General features: G+C 54.3%; 1 protein-coding gene across 1 annotated transcript in view; it reads right to left on the bottom strand.

The window, feature by feature from the left end:
- Positions 1–16,414, bottom strand: part of INTS1 (integrator complex subunit 1) — a 49,324-nt gene that overhangs the window by 18,410 nt on the left and 14,500 nt on the right. The window contains exons 15-30 of the mRNA XM_029577475.1: positions 16,180–16,337; positions 15,551–15,647; positions 14,544–14,635; positions 13,691–13,751; positions 13,211–13,408; positions 6,382–6,511; positions 5,936–6,112; positions 5,453–5,602; positions 4,388–4,567; positions 3,705–3,809; positions 2,835–3,002; positions 2,562–2,673; positions 2,147–2,305; positions 1,766–1,912; positions 1,216–1,314; positions 676–800 (exon numbers count right to left, since the gene is read on the bottom strand). Of these exons, the coding sequence (XP_029433335.1) occupies positions 676–800; positions 1,216–1,314; positions 1,766–1,912; positions 2,147–2,305; positions 2,562–2,673; positions 2,835–3,002; positions 3,705–3,809; positions 4,388–4,567; positions 5,453–5,602; positions 5,936–6,112; positions 6,382–6,511; positions 13,211–13,408; positions 13,691–13,751; positions 14,544–14,635; positions 15,551–15,647; positions 16,180–16,337 (2,158 nt within the window). The remainder of the gene's footprint in view (positions 1–675; positions 801–1,215; positions 1,315–1,765; positions 1,913–2,146; positions 2,306–2,561; positions 2,674–2,834; positions 3,003–3,704; positions 3,810–4,387; positions 4,568–5,452; positions 5,603–5,935; positions 6,113–6,381; positions 6,512–13,210; positions 13,409–13,690; positions 13,752–14,543; positions 14,636–15,550; positions 15,648–16,179; positions 16,338–16,414) is intronic.

Here is a 16,414-nt window from a genome sequence, read left to right as displayed (position 1 = left end):
AGTAATTTCCCGGACCTGCTGGGGTGATCTTTCTGGACCTGTGACAGCCCTAGGCCTGAACACATTCAATGGGCCGAGCTTCGAGGAACCCTCTTTCTTTGTAAGAGCAGCGCAACAGGTAAAATTGGCTCTTACCTGCTAATTTTCGTTCCTGAAGTACCCCGGATCAGTCCAGACCAGTGGGTTTTGCACTGCTCCCTTCCCCCAGCCCGAGCCTGCCCTGATGATCAAACACTTTTTTTTCTTTAAAGAAACAGCAGCCACAGCAAAGGAAGAAATTCAAGGAAAAAAAGGAACACGTCCCTGCTGCTGGCGACACCTCTGGGGAAGGAGCCCTCGGGGGATAAGAGGGAGCCAGGACCCCTGCATCTGCTGCAGGCTAAAGCTGATCAGGGATTACCAACCCCCAGCTCTCCTGAGGGACGGCCTCAGGGAGCGTCTTCTAACTTCTCTTCTTCTGCCCCTTCTTTCTTAACTGCAGGTCTGCACCTCTACCACCTGCTGGAGACAGAGAAATACTGAGGCTCTGCAGGTGGCGCTCTTGGTTATGCAGCAGGGCCTCAAAGCTTTTAAGGTCTCTGCCTCCTTCTGCTGGAAGGGACGCAAAACCCACTCGTCTGGCCTGATCCGGGGGTACGAACAGGAGCCTCTCTCCCACGACCTCAGATGCAGTACCTGAAGAAACATCCCAGCCAGGTCGTCCTCCGGGCCCAGCGCCGGGATCTGCGCCAGAGCTCGCACCCTTCCCTGGCCCTGAGGAGCTTCGGCGAAAGGTTTGGGCCTCAGAAGTTCAGCGCAATCTGCAAACAAGAGACGGGTGGAGCGTGAACCTGCAGGCCCACAAGCAAACTTTCTCCAAAGGAAACCTCCCGGCAGGGTTTCTCTTTCAAAATCCAACCAATGCGCACAACATGGGGACATCTGTCCAGACGCTTTGCAACTGTCTGGAATCGAGTGCGAAATACTGAAATACATGCCGGAAAGTACCGGCAGAGCAGACAATGAAACTATTGGTATTTTCACACCACCTGACCTAACTCCGCCCCCTTTTTTTTTTTTTTTTCCCATGCGCTGTTCACAAGCTGGAGTGCTGCTTCCTACACCAATGTCCCTACCAGGAAAAACAAAATACAAAAGTAATCCAACAATGCGGGGAAACGCAGAGCCAAGAGACTGGGGGGGGGGGGGGTAAACCCTCCCGGGAAGAGCGAATACCTTGTTGTGGTGGCAGGGAGGCGGTGAGCAGAGTGTGGAAGGTTTGACCTCCCGTCGCTCCTCTCTCGTGTTGAACTTCCACCAGATGAGCCATGTAGTCTGCAAAAAAAAAAAAAAAAGCAAAGTCAAAGCTAAAACGCTTCCCAGGTTTACTCCATCCCCGGTACCATCCTTCGGCCCCCACTGAAGCGTCGGCTCTTCATCGCCACCGCTCAGCGGCGAGAAAGCCACTCGGCGCACGTGCTGCTGTGATACCGGAGGGCTTTAGCGTGACAGCTGTGCACTCGGAGGTCGGCCAGCTGGGGAGGGAGATTCGGCCGCCTAGCACTGATTTTCAACGCTCACCTGCAGTGGTCAAACAGCAGACCTACATCCAGGAGGTCTAACTTTGTGTAGCTGAAAATAAGCCTGAGACTGCCGGCTAAGTTTAAGCTGGTGAACTTAGGGACCCAGGGGGCCACTTGAAAAATCAGCCCGAGGGGGAGTCTAAGAAGAGGAGAACGGGTGACGAGGCCGAGACCAGGGCTCTGGGCTGATCTGAAATTCTTACTCTTGTCCATGATGTTCTGCTCCAGGGTCTGGGGATCGTGAGACACAGCCTGGTCCAGGTACTGAAGCAGTTTACTCATACTGGACACTGGGATGCCAAAGGACTGGACAAACAGAAGCAGCTGCTGCGGCTCCAGGTCCTGCAAAGCTACAATAAAAAAAACAAACAAAAAAAACCCAAAAAAACCAACCTTGCAAATCGCTCGCACAACCTGCAGCAAGAGCAGAAATTCACCAGTAAGCTTCCTGCTCGCAGAGCTAAAAAGAAAAAAAACGCACACAACTCTTGCTGCCTTGTAAGAGTGGCTCGGAATTGCGTTCCCCGGTAGCCCAAAGCCGAACATTGAACCGGTTCCCTTTCTTCTAGCCCAACCTCACGTACCCGCATCCACCAGACGAGGGACCTCCGAGCGAATCATTCGCAGCTTCAGCCAATCAGGGAACAGCAGGGCCTCTTCCGAGGTGTCCACCAAGAAGGCTGTAGGAAGAGGCTTCTTCTCAGGAAACCAGATGTCCAACAAGGAGTAGAAATCGCTCTCCCCTTCAGGGATAAAATGTAAAAAAAAAAAAAAAAAAAAAAAGAGACAAATCGTTGCCTCATTCAGAATCAGACGGCTGAAAAAGGGCCGATAACTGTGACCCAACAAGGCAGCCTCCCTGGATCCCTTTTCTACACGTTCAGGTCAACGACCTTTCCAACCCAGCCACGTCGGAGGGCTGAAGAGACCAAGCGTCGTTAAATCCTTAAACCCAAAGTATGCATCGTACGTCAATGAGGCTGCTATAGCGTCACTGACCTTGAGTGGGTCCCAGAGTCAGCAGGATGACCATGGCATGGACCACTAGAATATGCATGGTGGCCGTTTCACCGCTGGTCCAGCGCAGGAAGACCTGATCCTGGGACTCTGACTGGAAGAAAGAAAGAAATTCATGAACAGCAGGGGGAAGGCGGAGAACCCTCCATTGCTTTGCAACCATCCCTTACCAGAGTCCAGAGTCTCAAGAACCAACCGCGAAGCCGCTCCTGAGAACACAAAATTCGGCAGGCGCGAGGCGCAGGGGGTACCTACCCAGCTGTAGACTTCTTCGCCTTCCTTGCTTTTGCGCATCCGTTTAACATATCGTGAGAAGATGGAGAGGAGAGCGACCAGCACGGCATCCGACTCGGAGCAGTAGGAGAGCTTCGAAAAGAGGTGGGTCATGATAGTGGAGCGCTCCACCGTCAGCCGGGCCACGTCCTGCAGAGGAGAGACAGCAACGGCCTTCACCTGCTTCCGCCACGCTTCACCTGCTCGACCTCTTTACAGTTCCCTCACTGCTCAGTTTTTCAGCGCAGAAAGCACTTCCCCTTCCAACTACTTGCGTCTCAGAGGTGCAATCAATATAAGCTCTTCTCTCTCATTCCTACACGAACCTAGAAAGCCGCGGGAGTGGAGATGCTTGAAGGGTTTTCTCATCGTAACACACGTTTGTGGATCCCACCCTGGCTCGCTGCAAGTGCCTGGAGTATCTCACATCGCCAGGAAGGGGGGGGGGGCAGACAGGGGATGAGTTTTACCCCCACACTGGAATTCATCGCTGTCTGACAAAGCAAAAATCCCACGGTGATGCTTCTGCTCTAAGCATTAGACAGCACCGCCACGCATCACGTACACCGCCTAGTCCCCACACTGTGCTCTGCACCGTCCAGCCTCATCCTCTCGTGCACCACTTTCTGACAGTTAGTCATCCTTCACATCTGCGAACTAAACTAGCAGTGATTTCTGCGGTTATTTACTAGGCCGGCAGCCTGCAGTTTGTGAGTCTGTGAGAGAAGGGGGGAGTAATGGCCAATGGTTTCATCTCTCCGACACCTGGTGAACTCTGACGGCTCCTAGTCCCTCTCTGCTGGCGATTTCAGTGGATTAAGCCCTCGGTTCTGCTAGGGAGCCCGGACTCACCAGAGCGAGGTCATTGTGCTGCCCCTGATCTTCCACTGGAGCGTGCTGGGAGAGGTACACCAGGTAAGCACTGATGGTCTGTGGATCCGTCTCCATATGGATTGCCTGAGCAAGAGGAGAATTTTCCAAATTGGGAGCAATTCTCAAAATTATACATGATACTTTTTCCCCGTGGACTTTGCACCAGTTCTCAAAGGGGAAAAAAAGTACCCGCAGAGATGTGCACCTATTTCTGCAGATGCTTTTCCCCTGAAAAACGTGTGAAAGTACGCATTGTTGCCTCCCATGTTCCCGTCTATTTTATCATGCGTGAAAGTCCACGCGTTGTTGATTCCCGCATATACTTTATGTGCCTACGGCGTGTGCAATTTTCAAATACCCCCTTGCCCTCTGTAAACAATGCTAGAGAACCATTCCACATGGGTATGCAGGTCCCATCACGTCATATGTAGAAGTGTTTTCTCCTCCTTCCTCTGGATTTCTTGGTGCATTATGTTACGCCAGTCTCAGACTGATACACACTATTCTCGCTTTCCATTCGTTCCAACTACATCCCTGTCCTCATTCGGTTCAGTTTTTCCCTCTCCTCCCATTCACCCTGTAAGTGCCCCAAATTCATCCTCCTCCCACCCACCCCAAGTGCATCTCATTGTAATACTGCTGCCTCTTTCTGTTACACAGACCTGCTGCAGTGCAACAGCTGTGGTTCCTGTAACGCTGTCAAACAGCGGCAGCCTCGGCAAATCTCTCAGCAGCCACTGGTACCCCTGAAGCAGCTCTGAATCCTCCGAGTCCTCCTCCATCGGATGCTCTCTCTCTTCCCCATCTCGCAGGGCACCTTCAGACAGCACCATCGACAGGCCCTGTAAGGAGGAAGGCAACTGGCACCAAATACAGAGACAGACTGCATATGGCTGAGACACCCTCTTGTGCTCGGGGGTGTGAAGCAGGCCCAAGACTCATCTCTCATTCTCAGGAGTGCGAGGGGCCAAAGACATCTCACACCCCAGGGATAAAGGGAGACAACTAGCAGTCTACCAAGTCTTGTTTCGCTTTTCCTACACTTTAAAAACATTTGGGTTTAAAAAGAAGTAGATTTCCACCTGCCTGATAGCAGCTTTGGTCTACAGAATAAGGGAAAATTGGTTCTTACCTGCAATACCACGGGTAGTCCAGACTCCTGCGATTATGCCTCCCTTCCAGCAGATGGAGACAGAGAAAGTTTCACTGCCATATAACCCGGAGTGCCACTTGCAGTCCTCCAGTATTTCTCAGTCTCCAGCAGATGACAGAGCCAGCTATACAACCCCCCTCCCCCCCCAATCTCCCTGGGTGGCAAAAGAACGAGACAAACCAGGGTCCCTGACTACCTGCTCGTACTCCTCAATACCAGCAGGGTTAGCCCCACTAGGGCCTAACAACCTCCTGGGAGGATAAATCCACAGATTTGAAAATTCTCTATCCCTTTTTTTTTTTCCCCTCCAGACTGCAAAGATTGCACCTCTACCATCTGCTGGAGACAGAGAAATACTGGCGGACTGCAGGTGGCACTCCGGGTTTTATGCCAGTGCCAACGAATCTCTCTCTGTCTCCATCTGCTGGAAGGGAGGTATAATCCCAGGAGTCTGGACTGATCTGGGTATGAACAGGAATCACAACCTCCTTCTTATTAGGCAATTTCCACCTCAGGCATCCGAATACACTCCGTTGAACACAGATAAATGTACCCTGATCCTTTCCCTTCTAACCTTCATGGCCAGAATGCGGGAGGCCACCTGGGATGAACTGAGGCGCCTCAGGAAGTAGTCGAGAACCTCACATGTCGTCTGCTCATCTGCTTTAGGACCCAACAGCAAATCCTGCAGGCGTCCAAGCAGCTGCCTTTGCTTTTGTTGTCTCTAAAGAGAATAAAAAGAAAAAATTGTAACGTCTGTAAGAGGAACTGAAGAGGGAGCCTCCCTGAAGACCCAGGAGGATGCAGCAAGGCACAGTCTGTCACTGCTTCAGGGACAGAAAACCAGTGAGAATAATTCTAGTAAAACAGCCATATTACTAAAAAAAACATATATATATGTACGCATATGAAAATGTACATGTGCGCGAGTGCACAGGTATCTACATCGTTGGGGTGCTGGTGGCAGGCTGCAGCTTCTCTCATGGGAGCTGCAAGCTTCATGTATTCTTCTTAGCCCACCTTATGAAATGGCGATGCCCCCGGGGACTCTGCTCACCTGCCGTTTCTTGGCTCGTTTCTCTTTGCTTTCCCCTTCTTCATCTTCTTCACCAGAGGTGGATTCGGCAGCATCGTGCAGCAGAAATTCGCACAGGCACTGCACGGGCAGCACGTCCAAGGACCCCTCGCTCGACTGCACCAGATCGGCCAGCCACGGCATGGACTGGGAAGAGGCCTACGAGGAGAGAGAGAGAAAGGACGCGACACTGCCCCGTCCGAATCTGCTCGCCTACCATTTCAGCAGAAGAGTTAAAACCAGAGTTAGAACCTGCCTCTAAATCTTTCCATAAAGAAAGGGACCAAGCGGAGAGCTCACCCTGGGCTCAGAGGACAGGCAAGGATTATGCTGTTCTAGGTCACGATTACCGGCAGACAAGACACGGAGACCGATGGCAGAGCCCTGAAGTAAGACCTTCCTGCTGGAGCCTGGGAAGAGAGACTCACCTGCCGCTGGATGATGTTGAGCAGGAAGTCCGGGTTGCGGCTGCGACACAGCAGGTGCCCCAGGCGTAGGGACTGGTTCAGGGTTTTCACCTGCTCCACGACGGGAGGTGGTGGCCGGCGCGGAGGACCCCTTCAGAAAAGAGAAACAGAAAATGGCGAGAGCCCGCTCAGCACCAGACCAGCGAAGCAAAACTACTGGCTTAAAGCAGAAAAAAAAAAAACGGAACTCCGAGGCCGGGGCTCATCTCCACCGCTTGCTCGGACTAACGAGCTTTTCCAGGAAGGGACCCCCTAACTGCGCAACCTACCTCGTACGCAGCCGCTGGATGCTAGATTAGACGCAGGGCGACGCTTTTGACCAGCCCACGTTGTCTACGGCGTACACGGATGCTTTCAGCCCTCACCCACTGCCGCTGCTTTACAAAGGGAATCTGCCAGAGTCGGCGGGCGCAAAGTCCCGCATTAACGGCGCCCACGTGCTTTGCGTCTGCGGTTCGTGTGGGCGGCCAAACGAAGGCAACACAACACGCGTGCGTTTGAGAAAGGAAAATTAGTTTCTTACCTGATAATTTTCGTTCCTGTAGTACCAAGGATCAGTCCAGGACACCTGGGTTGTGACTCCGCACCAGTAGATGGAGACAGACTAAAACTTGTGGGCGGAGCCATATATGCCCCTGTGCCAGTCACAGCCCCTCAGTCTTACGGAATGTCAAAGTAGAACACAACCAGAGAAGTAAACAAAACTAGATACCGCTAACTAACGGGGAAAGAAATACCCCTTCTGGAAACGGACTCTCCAACCGAGAGAGCGAACAAGCGGAACAGAGCAAAGCAAAACACAGAGCGGACTCTCCATTACTTCAGCGCAGCACTACGGGCGGGATCCTGGACTGATCCTTGGTACTACAGGAACGAAAATTATCAGGTAAGAAACTAATTTTCCTTTCCCTGTACGTACCAGGATCAGTCCAGGACACCTGGGATGTACCAGAGCAACCTACTGAGGGTGGGAAGCAGAGAGTCCCGCTCGGAGTACCCTCTCTCCAAAACCCCCGGAATCGGTAGCCCGGACATCTAGCCGGTAATGCCGGATAAAAGTATGCAACGACTTCCAGGTGGCCGCCCTACAAATCTCTTGAGGCGACACCTGAGAAGCTTCCGCCCAAGACGCTGCTTGAGATCGAGTCGAGTGAGCCCGCAGCCCCACGGGAAGAGGTTTTCCCCGCACCAAGTACGCCGCACCAATGGCCTCCTTGAGCCAACGAGCGATCGTTGTGCGGGACGCTGCAGCTCCTTTCTTTGGTCCAGAGAACAGGACAAACAGATGATCTGTGACCCGAAACGGATTAGTGACCTCCAGATATCGGAGGAGGGATCTCCGCACGTCAAGCCTCCGTAACTCCCTCTCTTCGGTAGCAGAGGAGTCTCCGCACGCAAAAGCGGGCAACTCCACCGATTGATTCACGTGAAAAGACGAGACCACTTTCGGAAGAAAGGAAGGAACCGTCCGTAAGGAAACCCCCGAATCGGAGATACGCAAGAAAGGTTCCCTACAGGACAGGGCCTGTAACTCGGAAACACGCCGTGCCGAGGCAATCGCCACCAAGAATGCCGTTTTTAAAGTGAGATCCTTAAGAGTCGCGCGTTTCAAGGGCTCAAACGGCGCCGTGCATAGAGCGGAGAGAACCCAGTTGAGGTTCCAAGCCGGACAAGGAAGACGTAACGGGGGGCGAAGGTGCTTAGCACCCCGAAGGAAACGAGCAATATCCGGGTGAAGCGCCAGGGAGTTACCTCGCAAACACCCCAGCGCCGCCACTTGGACCCGTAGGGAACTGCACGCCAGACCTTTGGCCAGACCCGCCTGAAGGAACGCTAGAACCTCAGCGACAGAAGCCGAAGTGGGGTCCACCCCTCGCTGCACGCACCAGTCCTCAAAGACGACCCAGACACGGACGTAAGCCAAAGACGTCGACTGCTTCCTGGAACGCAGTAGCGTGGCCACCACCGCATCTGAATAACCTTTTCTCTTCAGTCGATTCCTCTCAAAAGCCATGCCGCGAGACAGAAGTGATCCGCATCCTCCAAACAGACGGGGCCCTGATGGAGTAGGGCCGCCATTCCCTGGAACCGAAGGGGTGCCGCTACTGCCAGTTGTACGAGGTCTGCGAACCACGGCCGGCGAGGCCACTCCGGTGCCACCAAGATCACGTTGGCCGGATGCAACTCTATGCGCCGTAGAATCTTGCCGATCATCGGCCACGGGGGAAACACGTAGAGCAGCACATCCGTCGGCCAGGGAAGCACCAACGCATCGACGCCTTCTGCCCCCCGCTCTCGTCGTCGACTGTAAAATCGCGGGGCCTTCGCGTTGTGCCACGTGGCCATCAGATCCATGTGGGGCACCCCCCACGTTTCGCAAATGAGAAGAAACGCTTCGTCCCCCAGCTCCCACTCTCCGGGATCCAGACGATGACGGCTGAGATAGTCCGCCTGCACGTTGTCGACTCCCGCAATGTGAGACGCTGCGAGGTTGCTGAGATGTAGCTCCGACCAGGCCATCAAGCGCTGAGCTTCTTCTGCCACCTGGGGGCTCCGGGTCCCCCCCTGCCGGTTGATGTATGCCACGGTGGTCGCATTGTCCGACAACACTCGGACTGCCTTTCCCCGCAGCAAAGGTAGAAAAGCCTGCAGGGCCAGACGGACCGCTCTGGTCTCTAGGCGATTGATAGACCACTGGGCTTGCGACACTGACCATAGGCCTTGAACTGAGCTCCCTAGACAGACCGCTCCCCAACCGGAGAGGCTGGCATCCGTGGTCACCACTGTCCAACTGGGCACCAGGAGAGAGATTCCGGCAGAAAGATGACTGGGGTCCAGCCACCAACGCAGGCTGTACCTCGCGTGTCCCGCTAGAGGAAGCGGTAAGTGGAAATCCTCCGAGACCGGCTTCCAGCGGGAAAGCAAGGATGACTGTAAGGGTCGCAGATGAGCGAACGCCCATGGCACCAGCGCCAGCGTGGAAGCCATAGACCCTAGGACCGTAAGGTAGTCGCAGACCCGCGGTTGGCGGAGAGACAACAAGCGGTGTACCTGAGTTTGCAATTTGACCATCCGTTCGAGGGACAGAAACACCTTGCCCTGCTTCGTGTCGAAAAGAGCTCCCAGATATTCCAAGGTCTGCGTGGGTGTCAGATGACTCTTGCTGAAGTTGACCACCCATCCCAGGGACTGCAACAGATGGAGGACCCTGGCCACCGCCATCCGACACTGACCCTCGGACTTCGCCCGAATCAACCAATCGTCTAGGTATGGATGGACCAGGAGACCTTCTCGGCGCAGTTGCGCCGCCACCACGACCATCACCTTCGTGAAAGTACGAGGGGCCGTTGCGAGCCCAAAGGGGAGCGCCCGAAACTGGTAATGCCGACCCAGAATGCAGAATCTGAGGAAGCGTTGGAACGACGGCTGGATGCCTATGTGAAGATACGCCTCCGTGAGGTCCAGGGAGGCCAGGAATTCGCCTGGCCGGACCGCGGCGATGACTGACCGGATCGTCTCCATTTTGAAGCGAGGAACGCGAAGGCATCGGTTCACCCCCTTGAGATCCAGAATTGGTCGGGACGTGCCGTCCTTCTTTGGAACGATGAAGTAAATGGAGTAACGGCCCGTTCCTCGTTGGCTGACCGGAACGGGGGAGATAGCTCCCAAGTCCTCTAGGCGGCGGATGGTGTCTAGCACCGCCGCCTTCTTCTCGGGAGCCTTGCAGGGTGAGACCAGGAACTTGTCCACTGGAATGCGAGCAAAATCTAATGCGTAGCCGTGTCTTATCACGGTGAGGACCCACTGGTCCGACGTTATTCCGGCCCATCTCTCGAAAAACGACAGCAACCGCGCCCCGACGTTGGGAACGGCGTGCTGAGGCTGCGGCGGGAGAAGGGCCGACCCCCTTTCATTGTGAAGATTTGGGCGCCGTGATGGCCAGGGCACCCCCTGGTCTACCAAAGCGCCTCCCACGAAAGGACTGCTGCTGCTGCTGCTGCCACTGTGGGGTACGGGAGGAGGAAGACCGGAACGAGTGCCCCGACGACCTTTGAGGCCGCGCCCTCCTGGGCCCACGAAAGCGGGACCTGGCTGAAAAGGAAGGCCGCGACCTGGATCTATCTTCGGGCAACCTGAAAGCCCTATTTTCCCCCAGGGAAGCCATCAAGTCATCTAATTCCTTGCCGAACAGCAATTTACCCTTGAATGGCAGCGCCCCGAGGTGAGCCTTAGAAGAGCCATCCGCCGCCCAGTTGCGTAGCCACAGGAGGCGGCGCGCCGAGACAGACGCCACCAGGGATCTAGACGAAGTGCGCAGCAGATCGTGGAGTGCATCTGCGCCATATGCTATTACCGCTTCCAACTTATCCGCTTGCGCTGCCTCGTCTGCCGAAAGATCCGCATTGGCTTGAAGGACCTGAGCCCAGCGTAAGCCAGCTCTCAAAGCGAAATTCGTACACATGGCGGCCCGAATTCCTAGCGCTGAAACCTCAAAAATCTTCTTGAGCTGTACTTCCAGCTTCCTGTCCTGAAGGTCCCGAAGGGCTGTCGCACCCGTAACCGGGATAGTAGATCTCTTCGTAACCGCCGAAACCGCCGAATCCACCTTGGGAAACTTGAGAAGGTCCAGCGCATCCTCCGGGAGCGGGTAAAGTTTGTCCATGGCCTTGCTGACCTTCAACCCTAACTCCGGAGTGTCCCATTCCCTGAACATGATGTCTGTTGAAGAAAAATGGAACGGAAAAGCAACTGCTGGTCCCGTGAGGCCTAACAGGACCGGATCCATGTTCGCTTCCTGACGAACCACCGCCGGAGGAGGGTTTATTCCCAGTTCTTGGATAATGGCTGGAATTAAAGGTGGCAATTCATCCCTACGGAAGAGCCTGACCACTTTGGGATCGTCTCCTTCAACTGCCTGTGAGCCTTTTGCTACGCCGGACGTAGCGGAGCCGTCCGCTCCCACATCGGGTTCCTTCTGGGTCTCCTCAGGGGAATCAGCGTCCTCCTCGGGGGAAGAATCGGTGTCCGCCTCCTGTGGGACGCCACGTGGAGGCCGCTTCCCCCGCGAGGCGCCCTGGGGCCCCTCCGCGACCCCCGAAGGCTTCCTGGACCTCTTCTGCGGTGGAGCTCTGCGAGCCTCACTCCGGCCGTGCTTGCTTTTTTTATATTTCAGGACCTTGCGCAACAAAAGCGCAAGGTCCTCCGAAAGGGAGCTCGAGTCCGAGGAAAAATCAGCGGGACTCCCCGGGGACCCTGTGTCCCCCGAGGGACCCCCTCCGACCGCGATCCGCTGCGGGGAAAGCGCGGGAGGCAAGGCCGAAGGCCCTGCCGTTTCCCGCGCCATTTCGCGGCCCGTGGCCAAAATGGCCGCCACTCCCGCGCTAAGCGGGAAAAGCTCTTGGGGCTTTTCTGCAGCGCCCCCCCCCGCGCGAAGGCGATCGCGCGGGCCGAAAACGAGCCCCCCGAGGCGCCCCAGACGTCCCCTCTCCGCCCGGGATGCAGGCCGCGCACAGACTGTCGCGCGAAAGACGCGCGCGCGCCGAGCCACAGGCCCGGCAGACGGAGCCGCGAGGCATGCCGGCGAAGAGGCGCGAAAACGGGGCAGCAGGAGCGACGAAAAATAAGAAAAAAATTCGAACGGCCTCCCCCAGTCGGCGGCGCCCCCCCTGCGAGCGGCGACGCGAAGCAAGAGAGAGCCGGCACAAAATAAAAAACAAACCTTTTTTTTTTTTTTTTTTTTTTTTTTTTAACAAAAAAGCCTGTCGCTGTCCACGGTCCTGGAGCCCTAATCCAGCAGGGGTGAGTGAACCGGGCTCCCCGGTGTCACCCCTGACGCTGCTACTAGGCCAGCTGGGTCCTCGACCCTAGCAGCGGCCTCAACCAGGGGGGGGTGGTCCCCTCAGAACCTCACAACCCCCCTGGGAGGCAGGGCGAAGGGACCTAAGTGACAATTTAGAAAAAATTTCCCAAATAGAAAACACCGTAGCCTAAACTGGCCTAACGAAATCAAAAGAACCGACCCTGACGGAGTACCAGAACCAGGGCAGGCAGGGCTGTGACCGGACCTGCACCATCTACTGGAGACAGAGTAAGACTGAGGGGCTGTGACTGGCACAGGGGCATATATGGCTCCGCCCACAAGTTTTAGTCTGTCTCCATCTACTGGTGCGGAGTCACAACCCAGGTGTCCTGGACTGATCCTGGTACGTACAGGGAACGGTGTATTTCTGGATGGACCAATTTAACCCGGGGAATGGCTTCGGAAATCTGTCTTCCAGGTGGGAGAGCTGCGAGCCTCGATCGTAGCAGATGTCGGTGCTCACGGCCACGGCGTGACCGGGAATCTTCGTGGCTTTCTGCAGCCCGCGGCGCCTGGTGCTCCCCCCGTCCAAATACTTACCCAAGCCCTGCTTGGCTTGCAACGTCCGACAGACTCAGGCTCGCTACTGGAGGTGGGGCCTGGCTGTTTCGCTGCGTCTTTTCTCGTCTGCTTTTGGTAACCGTTAGCTTTCCTGTAGCCTGAGTCTAGTGGGAAGTTCGGTGACGGGAGGGGGGGCTGATTGTGTATTAGTGGCTTCAGTCTAAGTTGGCGCTATTGACAGTAGTTTTGCTATTTTCATCTGTTTGCTGGTTTTATTTCTGTTTATTATGTTTTGTTAATTTGATTATATGATTTCTTGCTTGTTGTATGCACATGTTTCTTGCATATTATGCATGCAAGTCTGATCTCTGCTGAGATTTGTGGGCCCGTGGAATATAAGATTTCATAAAATACATGAAGGGCACTTACTGAGGATCCAGGCTGGTGAGCTGGGACAACAGGAGGCTGTTACTCTCCGTTATGGTCTGTTTGGTTGACGCAGCAGCCAGGTGGCTCTCGAAAGCCAGGATCTCCTGTTTCTCTCGCTGAGAGACCTGCAGCTCACGATTGACCAGGTCCGTCCTGGTCTCTTCATCAGTCACCGTGCAGGGTGGGTAGGAGTAATTGCTGAAGAGAATAAAAAAATAAATAAATTAAAAGGTCCCTTCAGCCCTCACTCGGCGCACAGAAGAGAAGAAATGCAGTAAACTGGAGAACGTGTAAGCCAGACGCCTCCCCTGAACGAGACACTTTGCTTAGGCATCAGTGTCAGGCCGGCCCTACTTGAGGCCCAGAGGATTTTATATTTCAGAATCCGTCATCTGCCTTTCCCAGAAGGCACAGCAGGGTCTGGGATGCTGGAGATTTCTTACAGGTGCTCTCTCTCTCTCTCCTTCACACAAGACTCACTTGGTCATCACCATTTCCATGAGCATCTTCAGGGTGGGGTAGTCCTCCCAGGCAGTCAAACCTGCAAGAGCATTAGCAGAGGGGTGAGGGCCCGGAATCCAAAGCAGGAGCCTCCGTACTGCGCCCAACTACCGTCACCGGGTCTGTGCTCGAAAGCCTTTTAAAAGGGAGGCTTCCCCATGGGGACGGGCAATTTTCAAAAGATTGTAGCCGGGTAAACTCGGAGGCCCAGCATTTCCCTCACCCTCTATTTGTCTGGCATGTAACGTTTTACCCATGTCATGAAGGGGCAGAGACGGGGGAAAAGGCGCAGCCAACAGAAAACGCATGGGGATTTCATTCTGAAACGTCAGGGCGTGATTTACGGCGTGGATTTTGCATTTGCTGTTAAAAGGAGTGCAAAGTTCATGGCTGCTGAAGTGCCCGTGGACCCCACTGGCCTCTGAATTTTCAAAGAGAAACTCTGCAGGGAGTTTCCTTTTGAACATTTGCTCGTAAGGCCCCATCTAAATTTTAAAAATGGCCCTCAGTTCTATCACTGTCAATCCTGCAAAACTAAAAAGACCCCCTAGATATTCTGATGGCATTCAAGCTGGCAATTTGATTTCTGTTGAAGGGACATCAACCAACGAAGCTCTCACCATCCCGCGTCTTCCTGGGGCTTAATCACTTCTGGGCAAAACCCAAGGTTCACAAACCTATGTAGCAGATATACAAACACGCGGCGGAGAGGGTGGTGTGGTGTGTACACACACACACACAGGCTCAGGATCTCTCACAACAGTGCAGCAGTCAGATACAACAGCAGACGGGAGATCTCCGACCCAGAGCAGAAGAAATGCCTCAGACTCACCAATGTTTTCCGGGTTAAACGCAGCCACCACAAGCAGCAGGGGCCAAGCTTTCCAGTACAGGGTAGAGATGGCCAGGTTTGGAGGCTGGTACCTAAAATGAGGCCCAGGAGAGAGCGTGTTTTCATTAGGTACGACACAGCACTGAGCCTACCGAGTGCAGGACGGGGGCTGGGAAATGAGGAGGAGGGAGAAAGAGTCCTGGCGGGATTTGTCCCAGGGAAGGTTCTCTCGGTGTGGAGCCACCCCGTATCAGTGGAAGTTTGGGGAGGCAATAAGTGAAATAATGTGACAGCCTCTTTCACCAAATGGACTGAATGTAGTAACTGGCAGAGTCATTTTATTTAATAATTTAAACGTGCTGCATTCCCAGTCCAGTGGAGCAACGCAGAACATCAAAGGTTAGAGCGACTGAACAAACCATCAATTAAAACTAAAAAAAGAGCTGCAAGGTGATGCAGAAACTTCTTATTGCACTGAGGGTTAAAACGTCTGCTGGAAACGCTCCTGCTCGCAGGCTCCCGGATGTCACTGCTAGGCAGGGGCACAGTCTCACCTTATCACTGAGCCTGGTGGGGCAGAGCAGAGAAGTATAACACTGAGGATTCACTCTTTGGAGATAATCTTAGTCAGAGCAAAGCATCCTCAGTCCCGAGACAAACCTAGAGACTGATATTCAGCCGCTATCCAGCTGAGCAACTTAACTGGATAAACCTATCCAGCCGCTGAATATACTCAGCTACCTTACAGTTAGGCAGATAAGTTTACCCAGCTAACTACAGGACAACCAAACAGCTGCTCTAGACTCATCCGACTAACTAAGCTAGATAAGGGTGAAAACCCGGCACTTATTCAGCTGAGTCTGACAGATGATCCCTCACTTATCCAGCTGTTTAAGCAGATAAACACTTAAGCTCGGCACAGCTGAATATTCCTAAATGGCACAGGAGATCAACCTCCTAGCGCTGCACAGAGTATGGGACCCGATCCCTGCTCCTGGTCAACTTACCCTGGGGGCAGCTGAATGTTCTCAGGGTGGTGATAGGTGCAGAGATTCAAAACCGCATCAAGAAGCTGAATCCTCTCCACTCTCAGGACTTCCACGTCTGCAAGAAAGGAAAAAAAAAAAGCCGCAAACTGTTATTAAGCTCATGAAACCACCCTGTTCTGTTGGCAGCTACACGTTTGTCCCCTCTCCCCCCTCCCTAAATTGCTTGTTTCACCAAAATCCTGCCTCTCTGCCATATTGAGGGTTCCTCGGTAAATTTCAGCATCTGCAGGGATCCTTCCCAGCCCTGCTCTGCCTGTCTCAGCGGCCTTATTGTTCTCCATTTATCTTAGGCTGCGGTACATCTGTGGCGCTCCTCTCTGTACCGCACTGATGCAGGCTACGCCACACCTCGAGTCTCTCTCTCTCCCCTACACAAAACGTCATCCAAGATGCAGCCGTGCCTGCGTCCCCGCTCCTGACGCACACATCTCGTACCTCTTCCACCACCACCACACGCACACACACACAGTTCAAACACGTCACACGTCTGTGATCTGAAGACCGCAAAAGCGGCAGCCGCCCGTGTGCAGATGAAGCTCGGTTCCCCTCCTCCGTCCACGGCCCAGCCTGATGCCGTTTCTGCTTACCATCTGCCTGTATGGCCGCCGCCCGTTTCACCAGGTGATCCGCCAGCTCCATGGCGTCGGCAGGACCTAGGGGAAGTTCCCGCGACAAACCAATCACCAGGATACGCATCAGGGTGTCTTCCAGCAGCGGCACTTCCGAGCAGAGGCGAAGGAAGAAACTGGGACGGAGAAAAAAAAAAAAAAAAAAAGAGAGCAGGGGACGCTGTGAGCGACAGGAGCGGCAGCTATCGCCGGT

Source organism: Rhinatrema bivittatum, chromosome 14 (genome assembly GCF_901001135.1).
Source record: "Rhinatrema bivittatum chromosome 14, aRhiBiv1.1, whole genome shotgun sequence".
Taxonomy (NCBI): Eukaryota; Metazoa; Chordata; class Amphibia; order Gymnophiona; family Rhinatrematidae; genus Rhinatrema; species Rhinatrema bivittatum.
Note: the sequence above shows the minus strand (reverse complement) of the source record. Positions and strands in the feature narration are given on the sequence as shown.